General features: G+C 34.4%; 1 protein-coding gene across 1 annotated transcript in view; it reads right to left on the bottom strand.

Moving 5' to 3' along the window:
* The window catches only part of LOC149779905 (uncharacterized), an 84,601-nt gene that overhangs the window by 28,497 nt on the left and 28,945 nt on the right, over positions 1-27,159 (bottom strand). The window contains exons 6-9 of the mRNA XM_089937330.1: positions 10,804-11,151; positions 10,304-10,336; positions 5,412-5,447; positions 2,518-2,625 (exon numbers count right to left, since the gene is read on the bottom strand). Coding sequence (XP_089793456.1) covers positions 2,518-2,625; positions 5,412-5,447; positions 10,304-10,336; positions 10,804-11,151 — 525 coding nt within the window. The remainder of the gene's footprint in view (positions 1-2,517; positions 2,626-5,411; positions 5,448-10,303; positions 10,337-10,803; positions 11,152-27,159) is intronic.

Below are 27,159 nucleotides of genomic sequence, written 5' to 3'. Positions count from 1 at the left end.
CCAGAGCAATCATCTGCTCGATCTCCTCCCTTACGATGTGTCGTTTTGCGTGGGGTTAAGGGGTAGGGTTTCCGCTGATCTGGCCGGTCGTCCACCAGATTTAGCCCGAACTAGACAAGTGACGTTCTGCCGGGTATTTCCGTAAGAACTTCGGAATACCCGGCCAGCAACGTATCTATCTCTTCCCGCTGTACCGTATTCAACATGAGGTCGCACTCCACGTCCGAGAGGGTCTCAGCCCTCGTTAACGGATAGCGCGGGACAGTATTCGCCCCTTCCGTGTCGCCTTCTGCGTCCTCGGTGATGATCAAGGCGTCGACAAAATTGCTGGCGGTCTCCCTTTCCCGGTATCGCTTAAGGAGGTTGACATGGTATAGCTTCTCCTTAGTCGGTAGTCGTATCCGATAGGTTTGACCTCCGACGTTCCCGGTTACGACGTGCTGCCCCCTCCAAGAAACTTGCAACTTGTTGTGTTCTTGTGGCAACAGCAACAACACATTGTCGCCTACGTCATACTGGCGTCATTTCGCGCGCTTGTTGTAATACTTCGTTTGACTCGTCTTCGCATGCTTGAGGTTCTCCTGTGCGAGTGAACAAATTTCCTCCAGTTTGTTTCGCAAATCCGTGACGTACTGATAGTTAGTACATATCTCTTCGACAGCGTGATCGTCCGTTCACAGTTGTCTCAGTACGGCGACTGGGCCACGTACGGTCCTCCTGTACAAGAGTTCAAAGGGAGAAAACCCTAAACTCGCTTGGGGTACTTCCCGATATGCGAAAAGCATTGCAGGAAAGTACCGATCCCAATCTTCGGGGCGGCCTTCGCACAGTTTCTTGAGCGTGTTCTTCAATGTCCCGACAAACCGTTCGACCAGTCCGTTACATTGGGGGTGATATGGTGTTGTCGTGAGGTGTTTAATCGACATCAGTCGGTTTAACTCTGCCATCACGCGACTCATGAACTGTGTCCCTTGATCGGTCAGGATCTCGTCGGGCACTCCGACTCTTGATCAAATCTCAAACAGCGCTTCCGCGACGGTTTCCGGATCAATAGTACGCAACGGGACAGCCTCCAGATAGCGTGTAGCAGAATAAGGTGAACACAACACACAAAAAAGGAAGAATGTACAAAAGAGGACAACGATAAGAAGGAGTCAACATACAACGATACTAATTACTAATGCAATACATAGAACAAGAATATATATATATATATATATATATATATATATATATATATATATATATATATATATATATATATATATATATATATATATATATAATGTTATAAAAATAATTTTAATGTCGCATTACGTGGTAGAGCTAACATAATATATAGATTTGTCAGATATTCATTATTCAGGGGATATATGGCTTAATGATCCAATTATCAAACGTTAAACAATTTGTATCATGAAATAAATCATATCCTCATTTGCATTGTGCTGTATGTTTCTATATGTTCTATCATGTATGTCTTTTCATTGATCTCTAGTTCCTTGAAACATACACTGCTGTCCGGCTTATCTGCGTACTTAAGGTTTCCGTGACTAGTACTGTCGCAAAGCGAATACCGAATTCGACCGATTGACGAAAATAAAATGCTGCAATGCTTACCATTTGAAAAGCGGCATTTGTCATCAGAATATTTTGTTTAAAATAATATTAATTTGGACACACGGGATACCCCCTCTTTGTTTTCATGACACGCGATATGTCGGCCAATTCTGCACATAGCTTTGAAAAGGTGTAATCGTTATGCATAGGGCTATGGAAATGAAATCCATTACTTTAGACTCTTTCTGTCAGCATTTCAGTCGATGAATTAGATCAGGTTCATAGCTGGTTTTACAAAATTCAACGTAACAATGCCAATAAATGGCAATAGACATTAAGCAAACGAAACCAGCCTTGTAAAACATTTTATAAAAATTCAGCATTTTATGAAAATAAGCTATTCTATTGAACAGAAACAACACTAAATAGGATGTAATGTGTTTCGAACGTCTCGTTTATTGGAGAAAAAAAGTTACCAAAGAATTTAGAAACGGAGTATACGCCTGGGAATTTCTTGAGAATCCGTTTGAGCGGCAAAATGACAAGTTGGATAGCATACGATAAAGAAGGTGTGGGACAACTTCTTGAAAAATTAGAAACTTGGATCAAGATGCAGTATTGTTCTAAGGTAAACATTTCCATCTTTTATATAATGTATTTATTTGTATGATTCTAAAAGATACAACTTGAATACGTTTTTTGGGGTTACAAGTTCAGGAAGGTCATGGAGTTAGTCTTCATATTGACATTTAGAAATCACATTTTTATATGCATTTAGAGTAGAAATGTGGGATAATTTTGTTCACTTTGTGACTATCACTTCCCTTAATGAAAGAATGATCGTTCTTTCCTGATACAAATTGGAATTTTGACCAAAAAGGACGTTATCCAGTGTTTACAGAAATGACTTATCGTTGCACAGAATTGGCAGTCATGGTGGTATATGTGCAACATTACCAACAGTTCTCCCTACAGTTTGGAATCTGGCGTTCAAACTTTCCATATTAGTCGTCAAGGCGTCCAGATCAACGTTCCTAATGCTGTACCCAAGGGTTTCGATGTTCTCTGAAGTGTAGAAAGAATGCATTCGAATATATCTCAAATTTGAAATTAATATCTAATAGCTTCAGTCTTTCCCATTAACTAAAAGACTCCATTTCTGAATTGATCAGGACATTTGAATTGGGTAAATAAATTTTTTAAATAAGCAGAATTTATTACTTTTTATCTTTAGAGAATGATTTTGTTTCAATCATTCATTTTTGTAAAAATTATTTGAATAAAATAGCCTCAACACTTTATATAAATATACAGTGCTTAACTTTTGTCAATTATTGTGTATATCTAAATTGTAGATTTAAATTTTGCCCGTGATTGAAGATTGGAATTTAAAAAATGTAAACATGCCAAAACTAACTTTTGACTTTAGAAGGTTCTAGAAGCAAATTTTTACCGTTGCGTATAATTCCATTAAGATGATTCAGATTTTTTTTACGAAAACGTTATTGCGAAATAGGACAATTGTTGATGTGTATAAAAGAGTTTTGTCCTATCTTCATATCAGTCCTGGGGGAATGTATGATCAGAGATTTTAGTTGAGTTCACTTATAATTTTAGAGGCATTATTCATCTAAATTATTTATGCGAATTACAAAGTACTCATTAACTTTCGGACTAAAACACTTTTTTGGATTATTGAAGACTCATTCAAAGATAGTATGGATTACATAGTATGTGATACATCAAGAGCATTTGCACATCGGCATATTCAACATTGTAATCCATCCGGAACTCTATATAGTTTGGACTTGTGAAAGCACCTTTAAGATTATTTAGGATTGAATTCACGATACTGTCAGTACCTTTTTCATTTTTACCATGCAACTTAGAGTAATAAATTTATGTAGTGATTTTACTAAACTTGTTGGTTTCTCTTCTTTCTATTACTTAGCTTATGACCACAGAGTTGTAACACAATTGATATAATTTGTTTTCTGTATCCTCTACTTTCAAGCGCGACTATCCGATGGAAATATTTTGGGCATATTTACTAACCTGTGGTATCATTTTGCAGAATTATACACAAAGAAACAAAAATAATAATATCATCATCATCGTCGTCGTCATCATCATCATCATCATCATCATCATCATCATCACACTTGTCTGCTGAATTTTCGTTTCGTATTCTTTTTTGTTGACGACGTTGTCGTCTTTTTCGTATTAAAAGTGGTATCTGTAGTGGTAGCAGTAGTAGTAGTAGTATTAGTAGAAGTATTAGATTTTGTCGCTGTAGAAGAAGTTGTAGTAATAGTTTCAAAAACAGTAATAGCGGTGGTAGTGGTAGTAGAAGTTATAGTCGTAGTAGTAGTAATAGTAGAAAAAGTATTGGTCGCAATAGTAATGCTTCTAATAAAGTTTTATTATAGTATAATTAGTAGTAGTAGAAGAAGAAGAAGTAGTAGCAGTAGTTGTAGTAGAAGATGTTTGCAGTAGCATTAATAGAGGCAATGTTAGAAGATGTAGTAGCAGTAGTAATAGTAGTAGTAGTACTTATAGTAGAAGTAGTAGGAATAGTAGTACAAGCTGTAGTAATAGTAGTAGTAGCAAAAGAAGTAATAGTAGTAGAGGCTATAGCAGTATAAATAGTAATAGGCGAAATGGTGGTAATTGTAGTGATATTAGTAGAAGTAGTAGAAATGGTTGTGTAGTACGGTTACAGTAGAAGCAGAGACAGTAATAATAATAATAATAACAGATATATATATATATATATATATATATATATATATATATATATATATATATATATATATATATATATATATATATATATATATATATATATATATATTCCAGCTTTGAGAATTTGCTGAATCCCAGAGTACGGCACCTTTCGACTTAATTGCACGCACCAGCCACATGCGCTCCTGAAAGGCGGAATCTAATAGTGGATGCAGGCATTCGAGTGTAGCAGACAAAATGTCATGGTCAACCAGGAATTAATTCTTATCGAATACAGAGTCACTCCAAATTCATCTAACATAAATCTGGGCTGATAAAAACTATATAGTTAGTTACAAATATACATCTTAGTGGTAAGTGCTATCATTCAATCCTGTAGGGGGATCGCTCATTATATGAAGTGAAATCTTTTATGTAGAAACATATTATTATATAGGTTCAATAATTTTTAATTCGTCACCTACTGAGATTTAAAGTGCAACATAATTTAAATTATAGAACAGTTATTGAAGTGGTTTTCTATACCAAGTGCCTAGTTTGTCTGGATCTGCCTGTTTTCTTGGTTTTATTGTTCTCCTTATTATTTATGCACATCATTATAATTCATTTTAGCTACAGGTATCGGTTGCGTTATTTTTCCAATACGCATATTTAATGTCCAAAATTGAGACAACAGAATTAACATATTGTCGAATCACACTCTATGACACAGTATTCATATATTCTGAAGTTTCAAACAGACTTGTAAATTTATTTGTCACGACATGTGCAAAATACATATATCGAATAAGAAATTCAGGTTCAGATCCAGGCGTAAGGTAAGCTCTGGTATAAATATTTACAAGAACATTATACGTTATAAAATATCAAACATAAATATATCGCAACAAATTAATCCATAAACATCCACTCTGAAACGTTACGAAAGATATATATATATATATATATATATATATATATATATATATATATATATATATATATATATATATATATATATACGCGTGTGTGTGTGTGTGTGTGTGTGTGTTTCGCTACCTGCAGCAGAAGCTAGTGAAAAAGCAATTTAATTATATCCCGTTTGATAATAACTGGACCAGTTATACCTGATTTTGGTGTATTCATCACAGCTTGTTCTTTCCCTAGAAAATAAAATATAGCTTTTGTAAAGTTTCCTATCCCGGAAGATAAGATTATATTATAATGGTTCTATAACACAATATCAGGCGAACAAGAATCTACATGTGCCTGCCAGCACTGTGTTTTCATGATAATATTCTCTAAAGAAAGATGCCACCAACTCGTAGTTTTCTTTATGCATCCTAGATCACGCCACAAAATGAGCGTATTTTTTTATTTTTCTGAAAAAGACTACACCCTAACCCCCACTGTGACCAAACAAATATCACAAAAAAGATGAAGATTGGGCTTATGTCAAATCTCTCTCAAAACCTTTTGTCTTTTTAAAAACCACTAAAAAAACCGAGGCAAATAAAGGTATGGTAGTCATAGCTAAGACCATCGTATTAATTGTTAGAAAATGAACATTAAATATGACCGATTTTAAACCATTACAAAAGAGAGTTGTTGTTGTACGGTTTAACGCGATTTTTCAGCACGAGATAGCTATAAATGACGCTAAGAAACCCGAAGGTATTTAACATTTTGTCCAACAGTTGGCGTTCTGTTTACATTTGATTATTTGATTCACACCCCCCCCCATGTACTTTTATATACTTTAGTGGGAACATTAATGTATCCTTCTTTTCTTCTATGAATAGATTTCTAAATGTTGTTGTTGTTGTTATTGTAGGGTTTAAAGCCATTTTTCAGCACGTGATAGGCTATACATGGCGGCCAGTATTAATGGTGGAGGAAGAACCCGGGAAAACCTCGGAAAGAACCACCGACCCACGAAAATCTACTGGCAAGCTTTCTCACATACTCACATTGACCAAACCAGAGATTCGAACCCACGCAGACAGAGGGGAGATGGCAATGGTCCGTAACGGTGAGCGCTTTAGACCACTCGGCCACTCGGGCCCCCCTTACTAAAGATCTCATTAAGTATTGAGCTATGCTCGTGTCACAACTGAGACAAGTTAGGCCGATCATCTCTCATCAGCTTTTTTTTCTCTTTTGTGTTTTATATATCTGATATGCCTAAATTATAAAAGGCATAAGTAATGTTAAACAAATTATATTGAATACATACCACCTGATTTGTATTTATAGATTATTTGGTAAAAGGTAAGATGCAAATATTCAGTCCAATAACTTTCGACCTCAAAACCTTGAAGTGGAACCTCGCGATTAATGCTATCAATAAGTAATCATCTATCAGTGAAGAGACAAACGAACCCCTACCATAAGCAAGTCAAAATCAGCATGTCACTTACTGATCCACCAGCTCTCATTGAAACTGATCACCTGGAGTGCGTATCATACCAGCAGATGTATACAAAGCCAGTGTCTGGCACATCGCTAAATATACTAAACTATTCCTGTCAATATGGACTCAAGGAAATATACCCCACAACTGCAAGGAATTCATCAGAAAGGCCAAAGAAGATCCTGCGATAACCACTGGGGCATTTCATCGCTTTCAGTACCAGGCAAAAACTTCACCAAAATTCAACTGAACTGTCCTGTTTATCATATCAAACAAATTATATCACCTTAGAGCCAATGTGAATAGAGGAATGAACATGGGATCAAAGACACACTTTTTTGCTGCTCGTCAACTGTATAAGCAAAGACATTCACAAAAAGCAAGACTGTACCCGACAAAAGCCTTTGACATAGTCGGAAATGAGGGTCTCTGGAAGATCATGGCAAAGTTTGTTCGCCAAGAAAAATTCATTGTAATGGTTCGATAATATTTTGATGGCATGTTTCCATGCAATAAGGACGATGGTGAGTCATTCGAACGATTCACAGTCACCAATGGAGTCAATAAAGGCTATGTGTTGGTCCCAACGTTCTTTTGTATCATGTTTTCTGCCATACTCACATATGCCTTTCCATGATTATGATAACGAGATTGGCATTACGTCCGAAACTAAAGGCAATGTCTTCAATCTGGGCAGATTACGAGTGCAGACAAAGTTTGAAAAAGCGACAGTCCGTGATCTCCTATTTGGCTGTGTCCTGAATGCTACTTCTGATTTTTAAATATAATAAAGTATGGACCATTTTCCTCCTTTTATTATCAAAAAGATAAACTAACCTGTACCATGAAAACCGCTCGACGATTCTATCATCTCAGTGAATGGCCAAACCCTCCAGAAAGTGGACAAGTTAACCTACCATGGCAGTCCACAATATGTATTAAAACTACGTCAGAATCATCAAAGCAATTATAGCCTTTGGCAGAATATTGAAAATTGTGTCATTGGAGAGTCATCTGCCTGCAAACAAAACTAAGGCAATCCAAAGACCCTATGTTTCCACCCATTATGATGCGTGCAAACCCTGTACAGTGTACAGGTGCCAGAAATTAAACTGATGATAATACGATGTTAGGACAATGTTACAGACACCGAGATTATCACTCGAGCAAGCATTCAAAGCATCCATGTTATCTTGATAAAATCGCTACTGAAACGGACCAAATCAGAAGAGTGCCACACAAGCAAAAAACATATATGTGCTCTCAGAACGAATTTTAACAGAAATGTTGCCACCTGTATAACTAGTTTCTTGCTGTAGGTTATACATCCAGAACGATTGCAATCACAGCTTAGTCTTAAATCACAGAATGGTGATTAGTGTATATCTACATAGTGGTTAAATAAAAAAGTCAGAGAAACGTTTATGACCAGTGTGTTTACACATAATAGTTAACGTTTAAATCAGAGACAATTGTGATTACAGCATATACACAGTAGGTAAATCTGAAATCACATAAAAGTATCATTAGGATACACACTTAATGGTTAAAACTAAAATCACAGTACTGCGATTAAAGCATATACTGCGTAAACAAAGTGGTTAAATCGTAAATCATATCGCTGCGATTAGAAATACATTTGGTACTTAAATCTTAAATTACAGTGCTGTGATTAGTTCATTCACATATTGGTTAACACTGAAATCACATTGTTGTGATTAGGGTGGACATATGGGTGGTTGAATTTAAATCACAATGCTATTATTCGTGTGCACACATGGTGTTTAAATCTTAAATCAGAGAGAACGGAAAACAAATCTTTTCATACTAGTATTTTCATGAGCAATTTAAAATAGACGAAGAATTGCATATATAACCATTAAATCTATCTTTTTTATTGTATCTTACTTTTCATTCAATTGATACTAGTGTTTAATACTGTTTCGTTGCTGATCTCAAATTTAGACAGTATGTGGACTCTACTGTTGATGTGTTCTTAGATATGCAAAAAGAATTTCAAGGAATCCATGACAAGACTATTTCTGCTTTTTTTATTTGTATTGAAACTGTCACTGATATTCTTAAACAACAGCATGATTATTAAGATGGCTACTTTGACAGCATTGGAAATCTTTGGTTGAAAACTGTATATCGATATGACTTTGCATTCTTAAGGGATATCCATAACAAGATGGCTATTATTGCCGCTATAATGGAAAAAGGCGACTGGCATCATTTCATTTTGGACCAACTAGATATAATTAAGAAATACTTTTGGTAAAATAACCTCGTGATATAACCATCAATTCAGCTGGAATAGCGATCTGAAGAGATTTCTATGATGCTTCCATTATGGTTATATTGGATGATAGATGGGAGTAATTTTCATTTAGGATAATCTAGACAATAATAAGAAGCCTTCTGGCGGAAACCCATATAGAGATTGCAAATGATTCGGAGAATAACAATCCTTTTATGTGTACTGGATCCAACAAGGCATTACATGCTTCAGTGATTGACTAAGATAACTGTAAAAACATTAAACTAACAGTACTTTGTATTGTTGACCTAGCTTAGGTCAAGTGCGTTTTGACTGTATCTTCATTAAAGGCGATTAAAAAATAAAGGCAAATAAATAAAGGAAAAGGAAACTTTCAATTTACAAAACTTCACAGAATATAATGTAAGTATTATTTCAAAATTATGGTTTATTGTACCTGACTGGTTTGAATTCAATTAATTTTTTTGAATATGTGTCTGGATCTATGAAATATCTCATGTTATGAAATCTGTGCTAAAATGTTCATATCAAAGTTATACAGTTCTACCAGCAACCTCTCGGCTATGATAAAGTATAGCTAGTTACGTCTGTATAAAAACATAATAGATTCTTTTCTGAAAGTCGCTAAAGGTCTCTTGAAGCGATAACTTTGGAACAATATGTTTTTATTACAGCTTTAATTCCTAACTGCTCTCTAGCCTATCTTTCTTCTTATAAGAATGAGCGTATGGCCTTGTGACCATTTAAGTCCATATATCGTCAACTTGCTATTTCATTCGTTAATTTGATCATCTGTCTTTTGGGTATTACTGTCCTTCCCGCTACATACACCTAACCATAAAAAGTGCATTATGCATTGTCTGTTGTAGTTCAGTGTCTAGACAAGTTGCATGAAATATTATATTATATTAATATTAATTATATCACTGCAATAAAAATTACCTTGTCCACTTAATTCCACGACATAGACAGCCATGATTATTTTCGGTCCACTTTGGGCAAAGGATGGGTAGATTAGATATGCGCTGCATACGCGTGGATGTTATAAAATCCACTATAGATGGATAGTATGGTGCAGTTCACCTGATATTATGCATTTTGTTTATTCATAGCAATATATTGTTAAAAATAAGACCCGTTCTCTTTCCCAACACCAACTTATCATTGCTCATTACAAAATAGACATTGAAAGCAATGGAAACATTACATTGATTGTTCGCTCGAATATATTATTACATGCACATATTAATTTCGTCTTCACACTCCAAGTTATTACTGGCACACTTTTCCAGGTACCAAACTAAAGAGATAAAAGTCTGTCATACCTTCTGGTTTTATTGATGGCATAGTCGCAGCATCTGAAATCATAAATTATATGATTTTTTTTTAATTATTTAAGTGTGTTAGTTCAGCACACGTAGGATGATTGGAAATTGAGTCATCATTAGGTACATTGTTTTGAGACTTACTGGTGTTTGAAAGATATGGGATTCCCAATTTGAGAACAAGGTTGCGTTTATCTATAATGGTGATTGTTAGATACTTATAGTGTCCTGAGCTGTAATATGCTCATTTGGTTGAAACTTTTCTTTAATGAGTGAGAGCTTTATAAGCAAAAACAAATGTACATCATGTTGAAAACATTTTGTTTAATATACTTTCTTTCGATTTACCCTTTTAGTTACTCTTCTTGTTTAACGCGAAACAAATCCCCATGAATTCTCTGTACAAAGGTTTGTTTTTCTTTATCAAGATGTAAATGCTTTGTTGGTGTATGTATTATGTTCCTACTGAATGGGATTGACAGACTGACAGCGAGAACTACCTGTATGAGATGAACCACCAGCCATGGGACCATCACTGTAACTGCGTTTTCTCATTTGCCTTGTTATGTACTCCTCCTCTTTCTTTAAAAGTTCCAATATATTTGCGTACCCACTAACTTCCAGCGCCTTCTTCAGAACTTGATATTTCCCGACTTTCAATACTCCCTTCTCCTCCATTAGAGCAAACACAGCTGTTGGATTTTGCAGCACCTTGCACAACATTTCCTTAGCAATGTAGGACTCTAAGTAAACCATGAAATGTTTGTAGGTTGGATCCATGGGATCCATCATATCAGACACTTTTATTAGCAGACATTTGTGTTTTCGGATAACTTCCGTTGGGACTGCTGCCATTTTTACAAAAGGATTTTAAAAAATTTGTTTCAATCGATGATCAGGTAAGTTTCATGGCACATGATGGTTCGCAACACTTAACCTTTCGTCGTGAAAAATAATGCTCCTCTCCACTATTTAGTGTTTCTTGTTGGATGACTCGGAGCATTTCATTTGAATTGGTTCTTCAAACAGAGCTCATGGTTTACGAAATATATTCTGCCACTTAAACGTTTTCCGGAAAGTAATTGTAACAGTCCTCGCCAATTACTATGTAACTGAGACTCTGTTGAAGGAGAATGAAATGGATCTTTTAATGTAGGTACTCTTGAATTTGCATAATCTAGTAGATTTGTTCCCCTTGTGAATATCTATGTCATATGCCCTATATACGTTTACGACTCACACTAGAAGAAGCAACTTCAGCTAATAAATTGCAGGATTTGAGTTTTCATTTTCCTGTGATAAACCACTGTACTTATATCTGTTAAATACAGTACGGATGAGTTCAAATGAAACAAATCTACTGTATTACATCATTTTTCATCATAGGATTTTCAACTATAAGGTCTTTTGAAGGCTGTCATATGCAATTCAAAATTCCCTGCTTGGATCATCTTTCACATATAGGTATGGAGAACCAGCCTGAAGTCTACATAAATCGTGTCTCTCTCAAGTACTGGAAAAGAATAATCATTGTGATGGCAGTTACATTCAGTAGACAGGTGTGTAGAACCTATGACAAGTTAATTTAAATTCACAATTTGTGTGTGAAAGTCAGGGTTGTGGATTTTGTGGTTGCTACAAATCAGGAACAAGCACTGATCCAGCTGTCATAATAGATGGACCCACCATTCCCAGCCACAAATTTTTAATAACTATTGAAAATGTAACTATCGTACCATGAAAAATAATACTCATGAAAAGAAATGAATCTACTGTATTATAGCAAGAATTTCGCTTCATTCTCCGGTGGCATATTAGTTAGATCGTCCGCCTCGGATGCGGGAGGTCGCGGATTAGAACCCCGGCTGTGTCATACCAAAGACTTATAAAAATGATACTAACAGCTGCCTCGCCAAGCGCACAACATTAAGAAGTTAGTGCTAGGACTAGTCGGCCTGGTGTCAGGATACTGTGACATGGTGGGACATCATACTACATGACTGCGGCATGTGTGCGGTATGATGCCCCTGTGCTAGACATCACTATTAACTGCCACACTGCTGACATCTTGGCAATATCACAGAAAAATTGTTAGAGCTACGTTAAGAATCCAATTCACATACACGCACGCACACACACAAACGCTTCATTCTCATCAAAAGGTCCATAATAATGATATATTATTTATTGTTTATGAAAATATCAATTATAATAATGCATGTTTCCTATAGTTATTTATGTGCATTTTGCTGGCAAAAATCGCCCAGATTGTCTAAGATAAGCCATTATTCTCGCAAACAGGGAAAGCCATATTGTGTTTATCATGAATAATTATTACATGTAGTTTCTAACTGTTGTTCATATGAGTTTTATAGGCAAAATTCACTAAGATTGCCTCGGGTAATTTACTGTTCTCATAAATAGGGAACGCCACATGTAATTTACCATCATATTTTGAAATTGCAGCTTGAGTATTAAATAACTGTCTGTGAATAGGGCATACTATTGTATACATGTTATAATCATCGTTCATTGAATATACCACGTACTATCAATATTATCTATAATTGATTATCTTCTACAGTATGTGCAATATATTACAGCACAAAATTGATCTTGCTGTAAAATAGATAAAACCAAAAGCCACTTTAATGTTTGGATAATGCTGAGATCTCTGCTCATACTCTTTCTTGACCACTGAGGGTTAATATATGCATTACGTGAGCATCTACATTTTCTTTTTCTGTTGATTTGAGAGAGGGTGTCTTGTGTGCTACAGCTGAGCTGACTAATTTAAGACTACTACCATGTAATCTTCTATCATGTATACTGTACAGCTTCTGTGCTAGTATTTTGTGCACTATCTTCCCCTGGTCTAGACTGTCCTGATTTATCATTTATTATACCTTGTTCAATCATGTTTGTTCTGACCGATATAGATCACTATACATTTGTTCAGGTCATAAAAATGTTGGAGTCATTTATCTTGTAAAGATCGTCACTTCCGTATGATGTCTATCACAAGCAGCCTACCCAAACTCTTTACACTATATTATTAGCATCTCATTTTACCTTTATATCAAAGACAAATAAACTATCTGCTGCAATGATGATATTTAAGCTTTGCTTTGGTAACTGTATATTAAGTTTGGTGCTGCTGAATAATATACCATGATGGTTTGGGTTCAGGCATTTCACTTCTAGTGCTCTTTGAGCCTTGCTATTTTGAAATTACCCTTTTTCTTTATACATAATCTTGTAAACAACATTAAGTGCAATCAAAATGTACTTGCATATTTCGTAATCACGAGAAGATTAGTAGTAATCATTCAGTTCTTGTTTTTAAGGATTTAATAATTTTTAGTGAGGTATTTAGAGCAAATCAGCGGCCTGTGTATTGAAATGCAGAAATATCAAGTCTTCTCAGTCTTTTGTTTTTGCAGTCTTTGATCTATTTTCAGTTAACTTTTTGTCTAGCACTCCTCCGATAATTTGTCATCTAATTTTTTTTAAATTTCACATAACCACAATCTCCAACAATTTGAATAGAAAATCCTGGCAAAACTGTATTTTTCTCTTTAAAACTCGTTTGTGTTATTCTTGATTTCCGCTATCATTATTCTAATTTTGGTAATCGATACGTTATATTTTAAAGCAGTATCTCTGTCCATTTCAGTTTCGATTGTCTCTCGGTTAATGTATTTTATTTTCTTTAGCTATTACCAACACTGCCACTCATTATACGTTTTTGTTTTACTTGTTGTCAATACAACTTTATCTTTTGCAAACTTTCGTTCTAAATCATTGAAATATTGCCTGCTTTGTTTAAACCTTGTGTCTTTTTTGGCAATAGTACGATGCAAACAAACATATTTTAAAACCAGTTTTCTCTCACGTTGTGTCTGCTCTAAACTGTTCAACCTCAACATTTAATTTCTAGTACAATTATGTCAATGTAACATATTTTGTCATTTTACCATGTTACTCACATATGTAATATATCAATCGTAAGCTGTGTTAAATAATCATTTCCATGCAACTCAGATCTTTGTGAACTCGTTATGCTTTTGCAACTCTGACAATTTGTTAGTGTTAGTTGGTATCTTGTTGTTAGGGTCTGTAGTCTTTGTGTCAAAAAAATTCCCTTTTTCAATCTCTTCATTGTTACATTTGATTTCTTTATTCAATTCTTTCTGCATCTGTTCCAGTTGAGATTTAAAGTGCCATAATCTAGATATGCCTATTTTCTCCTTGTCAGTATCTGAATAATCAAGATCAGGGATTATCCTACTGTTAACTCTAGGGGATTTAAACTTCAGTAACAGAACAAGTTATGAAACCCAACAAGCATTCAAGTTCCCAAAATATAAATTTATTTAAATAAAATAAAATAATAAAACAAAGTGGACGAATTAAAATAACTTACAATGTATGAATTCCTAGAATGTAATCACATAAACCTGGAAATGTTCTATCAAGTTCTCACTAATCCGGAAACTTTTCTAAGGTAATGCGGACAGAGCTTTATAGTGTTTGTGTTTTATCGTGATAACACTACTGAAGTCAACATAATTATTTATCGAAATCTATCTTCTTCAATGTAATCTCATGAATGTAGACTATCACTGAAGTTCTGGAAAGTTACACATAATCCCATATAAATTTCTGTGTTTTAGTATATTTGAAATTCTGAACTCATTATTAAACAGTCTTGCTGACAATCAGATCAATTTTCTGTACTCTATATTGGAAATATGGTTAATGTTGTTGTTTACGTATCTGACCATTGTTTCAACTCGATCAACAACAAAAATTCATCCGAATTTGTCTCAATCTTAAATAGAAAACAAAAAAGTCATTATGATCTTCAAATAGGGGAACACTGCTGAACATCATCGGTTACATTCTTTACAAGGAAAAACATTCTACACGTATACCATAAAGATCTATGATGATACAATCTTCATCTCTTATGCTGATATTCAGCATATTAATTTGACCTATCTGTAATTGCCTGTAATCAAATTCAGCATGGAGTGAAATAAGGTACTTGCGAGACACATTTTAACTGGCAAATACTCTAGTAAAAACTGTATCTTTCAGTAAATAAATGTGTAACCGATACGTAGCTGGATAGCATGAATGAAAGAAAATTAAGAAAGTATTTGAAATTATTGTAAATTCTCGATCATTCATGCTATCCAGCTACGTATCGGTTAAATGTTTCACAATAATTCCATGTATTTTCCAATTACTATATTAATTTATTATTCCTCTTTTTAAGTTTCATTCATTTTGTCGTCATATAGGAAGCCGTCGTCCTTTCCTGTTATATCTTGCTGAAACCCAGCAAATCTAGGTTTAAAAGGAATTTTTTTTCGGGGGGGGGGGGGATTTAAACAGTGTATGACGGCGTATATGGTGTTTGCTTTTATGGTTGAAGAACCGACTACAGAACCTGAGAATATTCCTGCTGAGCATGGTACTCATACTTGTACTTTCGATAATACTTATCATTCTATTACAACCTCTGAACAAAATGATATTGACGATCCATACATAAAAGGCATATATGTTTAAGAGAAAACGAGTATAAATTACATAAATCCTGACTACACTTAAAACAACGTTATCACTGAACCGATAAAGAAGGCGAAAGTGCGTTTTTGAAGTCCAAAGATTGGAAACGTATGGATTAGAGCAGAAACATCTCGTCTATAAAAACGACTACATATAAAGATAAACATAGCGCAATTTAGCAATATATAACAAATAGTGTTGCTGAAATAGATTAAGCTAATCCCTAAGGATTTAAACAAGGGAAATATTGGTCAAATCTAAGAAACACCTCGAAAGATATATGATTAATGTAATAAGTGTTCATCTTTTAGATACTGGTCACAAGAAAGAATCAAGAGGACATGAGATTACTATTGATTTAAATTCAAACATAGTGTCAGTGAAAACAGGCCTAAAATTTAAGAAGGACAAAAATATCAAGAAAATAAAAGCATAGTGATAAAGAGCAAGATCTAATTAACAAACTAAATTAAATGATTGATTATAAATCGGAGACAGTAAAATATACCACTAGTTCGCACTCTCATAAATAGAAATAACTTTAAGGAAAATATTAATAAAATTTTGTCAGCAGTTAATGTTCAGCTATCATTAAGCAAAACGGCTACAACGGCCGTCCAAAGAAAAAGGACAAATAATTGCTAACATATCTGCATGTATTGGTAATTGCTATGCATATTTGATTTAATTTCTATTTGATTTAATTTAATTGTTTGTTAGTTTTAACATTTTTTTTTATTCCATTACATGCTACTGAAATGTAACTTTATTTACTGGATTTGACATTTTCCAGAAATTGGTTTGACCTATTTTTTTCGCAAACACTAATAATAGAAACTTTGTATCTAATGCTGACCTAGTTCCTGACCTTGATTCAGAAATCAGTGAGTTCAAGTAAACAACTTTATTTTTACTTATTTACATTCTTTCCCAGAGTAAAAATCATTAGTTTTAGTCGAGGCCATACTGGGAGTACGTGATGTTAGGCATGTAAAAGCTTCTATCTTGTTCAAGAAACATGATAATGTGACCCTCATACGTGAAGATCTCTCTCTCTCTCCATATATAGTTGTAAATATCCCGTGTGATTTTAACGTGTAGGAATCCAGAATTTTTCCTAGATTTTGTGTCAAGTGTTTGTATTGTATATACAAATTGTTTTTTCCCCTGACCAAGAGCTTGTTTAGCTCGAAACATTTGGAAACCCTTTTGTATTTACGCCGTCATATATATATATATATATATATATATATATATATATATATATATATATATATATATATATATATATATATATATATATATATATATATATATATAGTATTGATAATCTACGTTTAAGATTGATTAGTTCTGAACCAAATTTATTATCCTCAGAAACCAAAGTTATTATTCTTATAAACTACTTCGGAGAATGTATTTATTTCTAATGTGTGTGTGTCCAAAGCACTTACATTTTTTTTATTTCTTTTGTTGTGCTCACATTATTGCCTGGTTTTGTAATCGTTTTCTTCTTGTCTCAGAACCAAAGTCTACCCAGATCTTACACTTCAACAAGTTCATTTTCCCAGTTTTGCAGACTAAAAATAGTATTAATTACACTCTTTTGACGCGAGAGTTATGAAAATGAGACTCGATCTCGGAATGTCGTGATAATGCACAATCTGTAGGTGGTTGTTTTCGCTTTAGATTTTGTCTGATGCATTTATTTTAGGTATGACAGGTTTTAAGACGTACACAAACCGTTTTATGACGACAATGGAACAGTGACAGCACGTTCGATACGCTTAGTTACTGATAAATCTCATATTATTTATGGATGAGTTGTGTACAGCTGCACATGCCACGCTGACCGATTTTTTTGTTAACATTTGCGTGAGCAACAGCTTGGAAATCATCCTAGCGTACTCAAATTTTATCTCATTCCCACGATAGGTCTGTGGTCTCTTTGCATCTCTTTACATCCCCCTCCCCTTTTTGCTGACTCGTAATATTTATCGTCAAGAGATATTTTTGATAATTTTGTATTAGCCCAGACATCGAGTCACGTAGGTCCGTTAAAATAATGGCTAGAATATTTCATTGACGATACATACTATCCACTGAGAACATTATGTGATACATTTCTCACAAATACTCCAGCTTCATACTGCTACGTGTTTAGGCTCGAATAAACAGTAACACAGAAAGAGTGAAAACAACAAGCTATTTAAAATTTAACAAATAATTAATTTCCCTGGAAAAATTCTGTAAAAATAAAAAAAAATAAGAACTTAAAGTTTTAAGAATCAAATCCAAAATTAATCCATGAATAATCCACGAATTAAATTGCAAAAGTCCTAATAATAAAATGTTCTACTGAATTCAAGTTCGAGCCCCGACGAAGAATCAATGAAAGAAGGCGATGACGTAAGCCGTATCCTATGCAATGTTGTTGTTTACAGTTCCTTGTAAATAACACTCCTGTGTTGGAAATCAGAATAAAATTTGTAAGCAATGTCTTTCCAAAAATTCTATATGAGCACTCTTCAAATATTTCCAGAGAATAAAGAATTAATCCTTTTGAAATCCAAATGATCTTAAGATAATGAACTCAAAATCTGGCAACAACAAAGAAAACAGCTTGATACCAAGTGTAAAAGCCCAAAACTGAGAGAGAGAGAGAGAGAGAGAGAGAGAGAGAGGGAGATCTAAAACAAATTATATATTGTATTATAAGACGCAGTTTCGAAATTCCCCCAAGTTCCGTAATCAGAAGGGGTCACGTGATAGTGTTTATATCACGTACACAGTGTTTACTTCCTAACCACGTAGTCCCGTCATGACCTTGACAACAACCAAATTTGTAAAAAATAAAAATAGAACTTTGTTTACTAATTTTGAATCAAGGTCAGCATCCAGGCCAACACCTGGTGTTTATGAAAAGAATGATTCAGGTCAACCAATTTTCTGGAAAAATTTCTTCAAAATGATCGTTGCATTATTCGCAACTATTGAATTTTATACTCGTTGGATATCATGAAGTTTCTGGAAAAATGTCATCTCCAGTGAATAAATTTACATTATAATAGCATATAAAAGAATAAAAATGTAAAACTGACAAACAATTAAATTAAAATAAATATGACTAATATCCGGTTTCCACCGTATTAACTCAATTCCTGTAATAACCCAATGACACGCATACAGGCACACGGCAATAATGCAGTTCCTATAATAACTGCCTTATAAGTAATTAAGGCGAGATTAACGATTAAAATGTGATTAAGATCAATTTTATTAGTTTGATAATAATATAATAATAATAATAATAATAATGGTGATAGTGGCAGCATAAATCACTCTAGTAATGGATTTCTGGTAGTAATGGTTCTTATTATTGGTTTAAACTATTTACCCTTGCGTAAGGCATTTTATCGGAGGTATGGTGGGGTCTGTGTCTGCTGCCAGCGTTTGGTTAGTGGTCCCGTTTCAGGAACAAAATAATTTAGTACAGAGATCAAATAATGTGTTTAGTATTGGTCCCCATGGTTACCTTGCTGAAAACAATGTATACAATGTTATTATCGCGAGGCAACGTTGATAGTTTTCTAGAGTAGCATGAACATGCATACAAAGGGTGCAAGGGACAGATATATGCACACAGGTATGCCGCATTGACCGGCTTAGTATAAAAATGCATTTTAAAAAAAATATTCATAAGTGAGGTCAAAAAGGTTTATATTTTTGGATAGGTATATGAAAACAAAGTATAAGAATATTATTCACTTAACCAAAGAAGTCAATGGCAGTTCAGAGCAAAATAAGTTTATGCACCCTAACCCCAAAACCCCACGTGTTTACTGCTAGGGGGAGGGGGCTAGCCCTTTTTCCTAGCCAACTATTGATATTTCACGATCTCTATACTGCAGAATGACTATGAGAGGTGTACATGCCACACATCAATTTCAAAAACAGCACAAGCCCGAAACACCTAGTTCACAAATCTTTAATCAGTAAATAATAACAGCTGAAAAAGTCAAACAATAGCCTAAAGTTAGGAAATTTGACAGTGGCCAATTTACGAAACTATCCCCTGCCACCAAAATGTTTCCCAAGTGGCGCTCGTGATATACAGCTAGCAGTTGGGAAAGTAACCAGCGATTTCCTTGGTCATATCGTTTGATATAGTTTATCTGCGCACAATGATTTCGACGACTTTATATTTGAGGTACGATAATTAAGCCTATAGTAGTAATTGAATGTGGAAAGGATGATGTCCCTTAAATCTTTACTAAATGATAGCATGACACTTCGACTGCCTCATTTGAGCAGAAAGTTGCTGATCACGTGATCAGTTTTAATAAAAGTAACATTCACCTTTAATTTTGCATTTATAGAAGTTAGAAATTCTAGTTGCCAAGTGGAAGTACTTTTAGTTTGGTTTGTGAAATAGTTTACAATTAGTTACCATACCAACGGAAAACTATTACAAGCATATGATTTTTAATAGAAAAGACAATTTCTAGCTTTTTTCGTTTCTCAATCGCAATTGGCACCACAGTAATGATATAATGCTTTCTTACTTATATACCTACAACTATGTTTCATAGAATGGACATTTTTATGTCATTCGCCATCCTCGTCAAAGTGTAAAGTTTACATGGGAGTGGAATCAAATTTAAAATATGATTATTCTAAAATCTTTCAAATACTAAGTATGAAATGTATGTGACCAATTCTGATTTTTAAATTAATTTATGAAGTGAAAAACAAACATTAATTAATTATTTTGCATATATCATGTTTGTGATAATCAGAATGTTCTGTTACCACAGTAACCATTCTAATATGAATAATAACACGAGTAAATAATGTGAGGAAATGATTTTTAATCGTGATTAAGGACTGTTTCGTATTTATTTAAAACTTTCATAAAATGATAAACATTTTGGACACGTTTATTTTTGCGGATTTGATTTTCTCGATCTCATTCTATGACTGGTAAATCAATAAACATACATCCAAGGCTAATTTAGCCCGTTTTACGCTAACTGATCACTATGTGGAAAATTTGAACAACGCCTTAGAGACAGGTAATACCCAGCAGGTGAGATGACTTAGCCACTGAACAATCAACCTGCGTTTCTGCTGAATATTTCTTCAGTCAAAATCTGGCAACAAAGCTAGTTCTCTATTAACAATTGCTTATCCTTTTGTAAAAGTTATTCCTAATGACTCTCAAATTCATGATTGTATAGAGGCTTACATATTAATAACTGTCTTTTCACACGATGCAGCAAACCGTTCCAAAATCAATAGTTGGCAGAAGCCTTGTCGTTTATTGAACACACACACACACACACACACACACACACACACACACATATATATATATATATATATATATATATATATATATATATATATATATATATATATATATATATATATATATATATATATATATATATATATATATATAGCGTTCTATAAGATCGATGACACTACAGTTTTCCTAATGTCCTAATAACCATAGAAAAATATGATAACTTCTATATTAGATTGATTGATTCATTCGTTCATTTTTAACGGCGCATCAGCACTGTTAGGCTATTTAGCGCCAAACAAAGTGTTATTTGTATAATCTTTAAATACTTATAAAAGGTCCTATATCGACCAGCGATATAAAAAACAAATGGTTGAAATTAAAAACGGTAAGATAGTAACGGTGCAAAATAAAGCTTCCCGATCAACGGGAGAGGTAAATGTTCTATGTTAATGAAAAAAGATGAAAAGGTATTAAAATGGGACGGTATATATAGTGCATAAAACTGCACAAGGTGATAGCAACTACATTAGATACATTTCAATATAATTGTAAACAATTACCTTTAACTTCCGATTCTAATCCTATGATAAATCTCCACCTGACTCACGTACCTTCACACACACACACACACACACACACACACACACACACTGTTCATACAGATACACAGTAATACATTTTCATATTCTAAAGGATCGGAGTAAAATAGCGCCTTAAACTAGTTCACAACAAAGCATACTTTCAAAGCTAAGCGAAATCTAATAATCTTAATGCTGATGAAAACTGAACTAATCACTGTAGGCAAATATATAATATTTAATTTTCGTACGCTTAGCATAGCTTTCTGCCCAAAAAGAGCATTGGATCTGAGTTCAACAATGCATCCATTCTACCTTAAAATAAACAACGGTAATAAAGATATAGACGAGGGGAAGATGACTGCCACATTTCAATGGCACTGGTCATCAATCAGAACAACTCATGCCCAAACAGTCGACGGGCGAAGAACTGCTGCTAGATAGAGATAATCAACCATGCCTATGAGTCTACATCCCACCCCACCGTCGGTTAGACTTTACATTCACTATGTATCACTGTTTTTCCCTAAGACTGTCTTTAAAACATCAATGCGTGTATTGGAAAAAACGTTCATGTCCTCTCTTATTTCTTTCGGAGGGGATGGAGGTGATGTTATTAATCATAGGCGACCAAACTTTTAAGTTTGTCCACTGCAACAGGCAATCAGTTTATAGTTTCAAACGTGAATCTGCAAGCATGCCTTTCTAAGTAAGATAATGCTGTTGAGTATTAAATATAATAAATTTTATTTAGTATAAAAAATGGCATTAAATTTACATTAAATGGACATACCAAATTGTAATTAATTATATTAGTCCTCGAAGGCAACATACTCATAGTTACTTATAGAGTTATGTTCTGACCTTTTATATCGCGCAAAGCATAACAATTTAGACAATATAATTAAGATTTTTTTTGAATTTGCAGACATAATGGTTTTTAATTTTTTTCTATATGAGGCCATGAACAATAACATCCTAGAAAAAAAAATCTTCTCAAAATCTATATGAAATGGACAATCAAACAAAATATTGATTATTTCACATCTCAAATAGCACACACATTACAGTCTATTGTTCCATGGTACACCCTAATAACAACCCATCTCTATATTCCATTGATGCTATACAGCTCTAAGTCTTCCTAGTGCAATTTTAAAAAAGATATTCATTTACTATATCCAATCACTCTTCAAATAAGATATATTTCTATACATGGAGTAATACTCATCTTGTTTAATGATCTCGCAAAGAAAATCCATTTTTGCTTTTACAGTTCTAAACCTCTTTTTTCACTGGCTGGAATCACAAATATCAAATAAATTTGTCCATGTATAAGAATGTCCAATACAACTTAACAGATTTGGACTGAAATGCTCAATTGTTTCCATTATTAGAGTTACCGATATCACTGTCGCATTTTAACAAAGTGTTAGCTCTAAAAACCGAACTATAACTATCAAGTAACAGTTGAACATTTTAAAAATCTTATTTTTCTCAACTACAACAGTGGGTCTCTTTCCATTCACCAAAGCAGATGTGGTTTTTTTTCATGCATAATATGGTCTGCAAAATTATGTTTCAATTTGCTCGTAGCTATCAACATTTGTGAACAAATGCGAACCTAGGTACATAATAAATCTGCACGTGGTTTTCCATTCAGCTTTTGCCGACATGTTCAAAATTCAAAACACTATGAGAGGAATTTTACCCTACACGTGAGTGGGTTTCAACTGTCACTCATTTGTTTCAGCCTAAAAGACGACAATAACAAAAATGTGTAACAAGCACTTACACGTCTGGCAAAAGAGAAGTCAACTTACAAGACGGTAGCAACTAGAAGGTAGCGTTCTCAACACAAGACTCACGTCAAGTCTGTATATATCCATACAATGTTTGAATGTCTCACAGTATCATAAATATTCAAAACCATGAATGGTCCCTACATTTTAACACACTGCATTGTAATTTAGGGTTTTAGTTAATTTCTCCACCAGGAAGTTTCGAAGGCACTTGGAATGAAAAAACTGTGACGTATTGAACAGACTGGTTTTCATAAAAGCACAGTTCATGGTATAACCGCTCGTAACAGGTATTGCTTTTATAAAATGTTTGCCGTGTTTAAGGTGAAACAATTGAGTGACTATTGAAACCCAGTCATGTGTGGAGTAATACCTGGATTTTTACCAAAGAAGATTTGTGGAGAAGTATGAATACCCTTCTTGTGTCAAGATTTAGGACGTCAACGTGTTGTCCGGATAGCATCGTTTGTAACATGACATAGGTGTGTGTGTGTGTGTGTGTGTGTGTGTGTGTGTGACGTGGATTTTTAACGTAGTTTAACGTAGTTTTAACAATTTTTCAGTCATATCGCTACGATCTCTGCAGTGTGGCAGTTTATATTAATGTCCAGCACTGAGGCATCATGCCGCACACATGTAGCATGATGTCCCACCCAGTCACATTATCCTGACACCAGGCCGACCAGTCCTAACACTAACCTCTTCAGGCTGAGCGCAAAGCGAGGCAGTTGTTAGTACCATTTTTGTAAGTCTTTGGTGTGACTCGGCCGGGGATCGAACCCACGACCCCGCATCCGAGGCGGACGCTCTAACCCCTAGGCCACCGGAGCGGTCTGACATAGGTGTAATGAAACAGCTGTTTGATGAAGAGTTATAACACATTTCCTCGAGCATGCATTTTCAGATATTGCTAGAGCAGACTGGGACAAAAAAGATGCTGAGTTGCCGTAGACTATACAGTTTGACTCGTTCTCTTATTATTCACTTATTTTATTTTTTAAAGTGCTAACATTCTGACAACACGTACATTAAAAATAAGGATATAAATCAACAATCATTCATCTTGCTGATATTATATAGAATGCAACAGAAGTAGCTGTTTGACGGGGGGGGGGGGGGGGAGAGGGGGGTGTAGAAGACTGTTAGTTCTTGAAGTTGAAGAACTTGCCGAGTACCTCAGACATTATGTTAACAGGAGGCATTGAAACATAATTCTTTGCTGGCTAGAACAGAATAAGCCGAGGAATTTTTAAAGGATATCGATGATCTTCGGAGTGGTATGTATTCCGTTTTTGTTTTTGGTGGAAACACGCTTTAGCCGTCAAATGCCGAGTTACAAGTGAGATGAATATTTTGCCATCAAATGGGATATAACATTCCATGTCTACTATGCCAGAAAAAGTGCTATTTCATGCGATCGAAGTGTCTGATTTTCTGGAGCTCGTTCTGCAAGCTGCACGGAGGTAACTTGTCCTGTTTGCTAACTATGGTAAATATTGTGTGGTGGAAGACAGCAAAGGGGTTTACACAGATAAATAAATGTAAATACACAGATTCCATAAGTACATTTTGGAATGTTAACATGTGCGTCTCCAAGCACAAAACATGTAGATTACGTTCCCCTAATTCAACGTAGTCATGTGATATGTTTACAGTGATGCTGACTATTTACAAACCTCAGGTTTAGAGTGGTCGTTTAGAAAGTACAGACTATGATGCCACACTAAGGCAACATTTGTTTCGCACCAAAAGCGATAAAACCTGATGAAGCTGGACCCATATGGAGGGCTTGTGATCGGTTTCTCTGCCTTATTCGTGTAAAGACAATGTTGGCGATATGGAAATGTCGTTACTTCAACCATTCATGTCAGTAATGAAGTTTTGTCTGTAAAACAAACACCGTTTGAAAACTAAACAGTTAAATTGCAGCTTCAAAAAGGATTTTCGAGTTTCAGAACTTTTTTCAAGACCTAAAGCCAATATCAATAATTTTAATGATAAAGCAAATAATGCAACAGTATCATAGTAGCGTATGTAGACAGTAAACGTATATTTATTGTTGTATGGCTGTGCTTGCATTACAACGCACTGTACAACGATTATCAAACAACGTTGATTACCACGTTGTCATTCTGCTTTTAAAATATAACTCGTTACATTATCGTTCACTTGTCGTTTTGAAGTGACGTAATCGTACATATTAATTATAATGTCATGTTCTTCGTGTAGTTTTATGCAATTAGTAGATGCCATGTATCTTTAATAGTGTATCAGATTTGAAAGTGTATCAGATTCAAGCTCATTGGGCAGTTGGTAGTTCAAAACTTATGAATTGATTTCACACACAAGCTTAAAACACACAGGCTAGGCTCCAATTACATGCCAATACTGCATAAAGTGTACATGTATTATGATTAGAAAATTAACACCCTCCAGGCGGTAAATTTATATAGGCTATGTTGAGTATTATATTGTTACGACTTTGTGGTCTTAAACTATATAAAAGAAAGAAGCGAAACCAACAAGATTTGTAACATTTAGCCAAAAATTTAATTATTTTTTAAAATTAAAAATGGAAATTTAAGAGGAACGTACAGTATTATGAATTAAATCCAAAATAATCCTAAAAGTTATATCACAAGTCCATAAGAATAGAGTGCTATGAATAAATTCCAGGTCTTGAATTAGCTTAAGCGCCAACAGTCTTGATGTATCACAATGACATTGACCATAATACTTTTGAATGAATTTACAATGATCCAGAAAGGATGCTTTAGTCTAGACCATCATATGAGCACTTTGTAATTCTGACAAATAATTTGAATAAATGATTCCTCTCAAATTAAATTGAAATATACCAATAGATACGTGTACAGACTGACAACAAAATAAGAACTATAATAGAAAAAACGAATCGGAAAATTGTTCATTTCTGTCATTACATCTCCACAACTCTACTACGACTCTAAGTGAAAATTCTTCCGTGCCCGACATATTTCGCAATTCTTCCCCACATGGTATATATAGTTCACAATGCATCTCCACGTGACATATTTACGATACTGTCATCTAATCAGATTACTACCCCAAACTTGTAAAAAGGCCCACTATTAGGTTGAGTTTAAAATTAGTAACATTTCTAACTAAAAATAGATTCAACGGTTATGCACCAAAAGTTAAACTCGCTATATATATATAATGTGCGGAATATTATCAAGAGAAATAAACTAATCATATGTGCCAGACTGATTCTATTCCAAAAGCGAAAGTGTAGTTGAATTTCTGGGTCATATGTCATTTTCTTTTTTAACCAAGATTACAAAGTAGGCTGTCGCCCAGTTCTGTTTGATTTCGGCAACGGCAATGGTTGCCTATTTGTTCTAAAACTTCAAAAAAAAAAAAAAAAAAAAAAAAAAACGTGGCAAGTTCTAATTTTGTTAAGGACAGTGATGATCTCTTATCTCTGTCACATCATCTCGGTTTTGCAGTGAACTGGTAGTTTGACCTGCGTCCATCCTAACGTTTTGTCCGTCTGTGTATGGAGTTTATGTGTAATCTCTTTCTCTTAAGACTATCTCACGTTTC

Source organism: Sinohyriopsis cumingii, chromosome 16, assembly GCF_028554795.1.
Source record: "Sinohyriopsis cumingii isolate HCF-2022 chromosome 16, ASM2855479v2, whole genome shotgun sequence".
Taxonomy (NCBI): domain Eukaryota; kingdom Metazoa; phylum Mollusca; class Bivalvia; order Unionida; family Unionidae; genus Sinohyriopsis; species Sinohyriopsis cumingii.
Note: the sequence above shows the minus strand (reverse complement) of the source record. Positions and strands in the feature narration are given on the sequence as shown.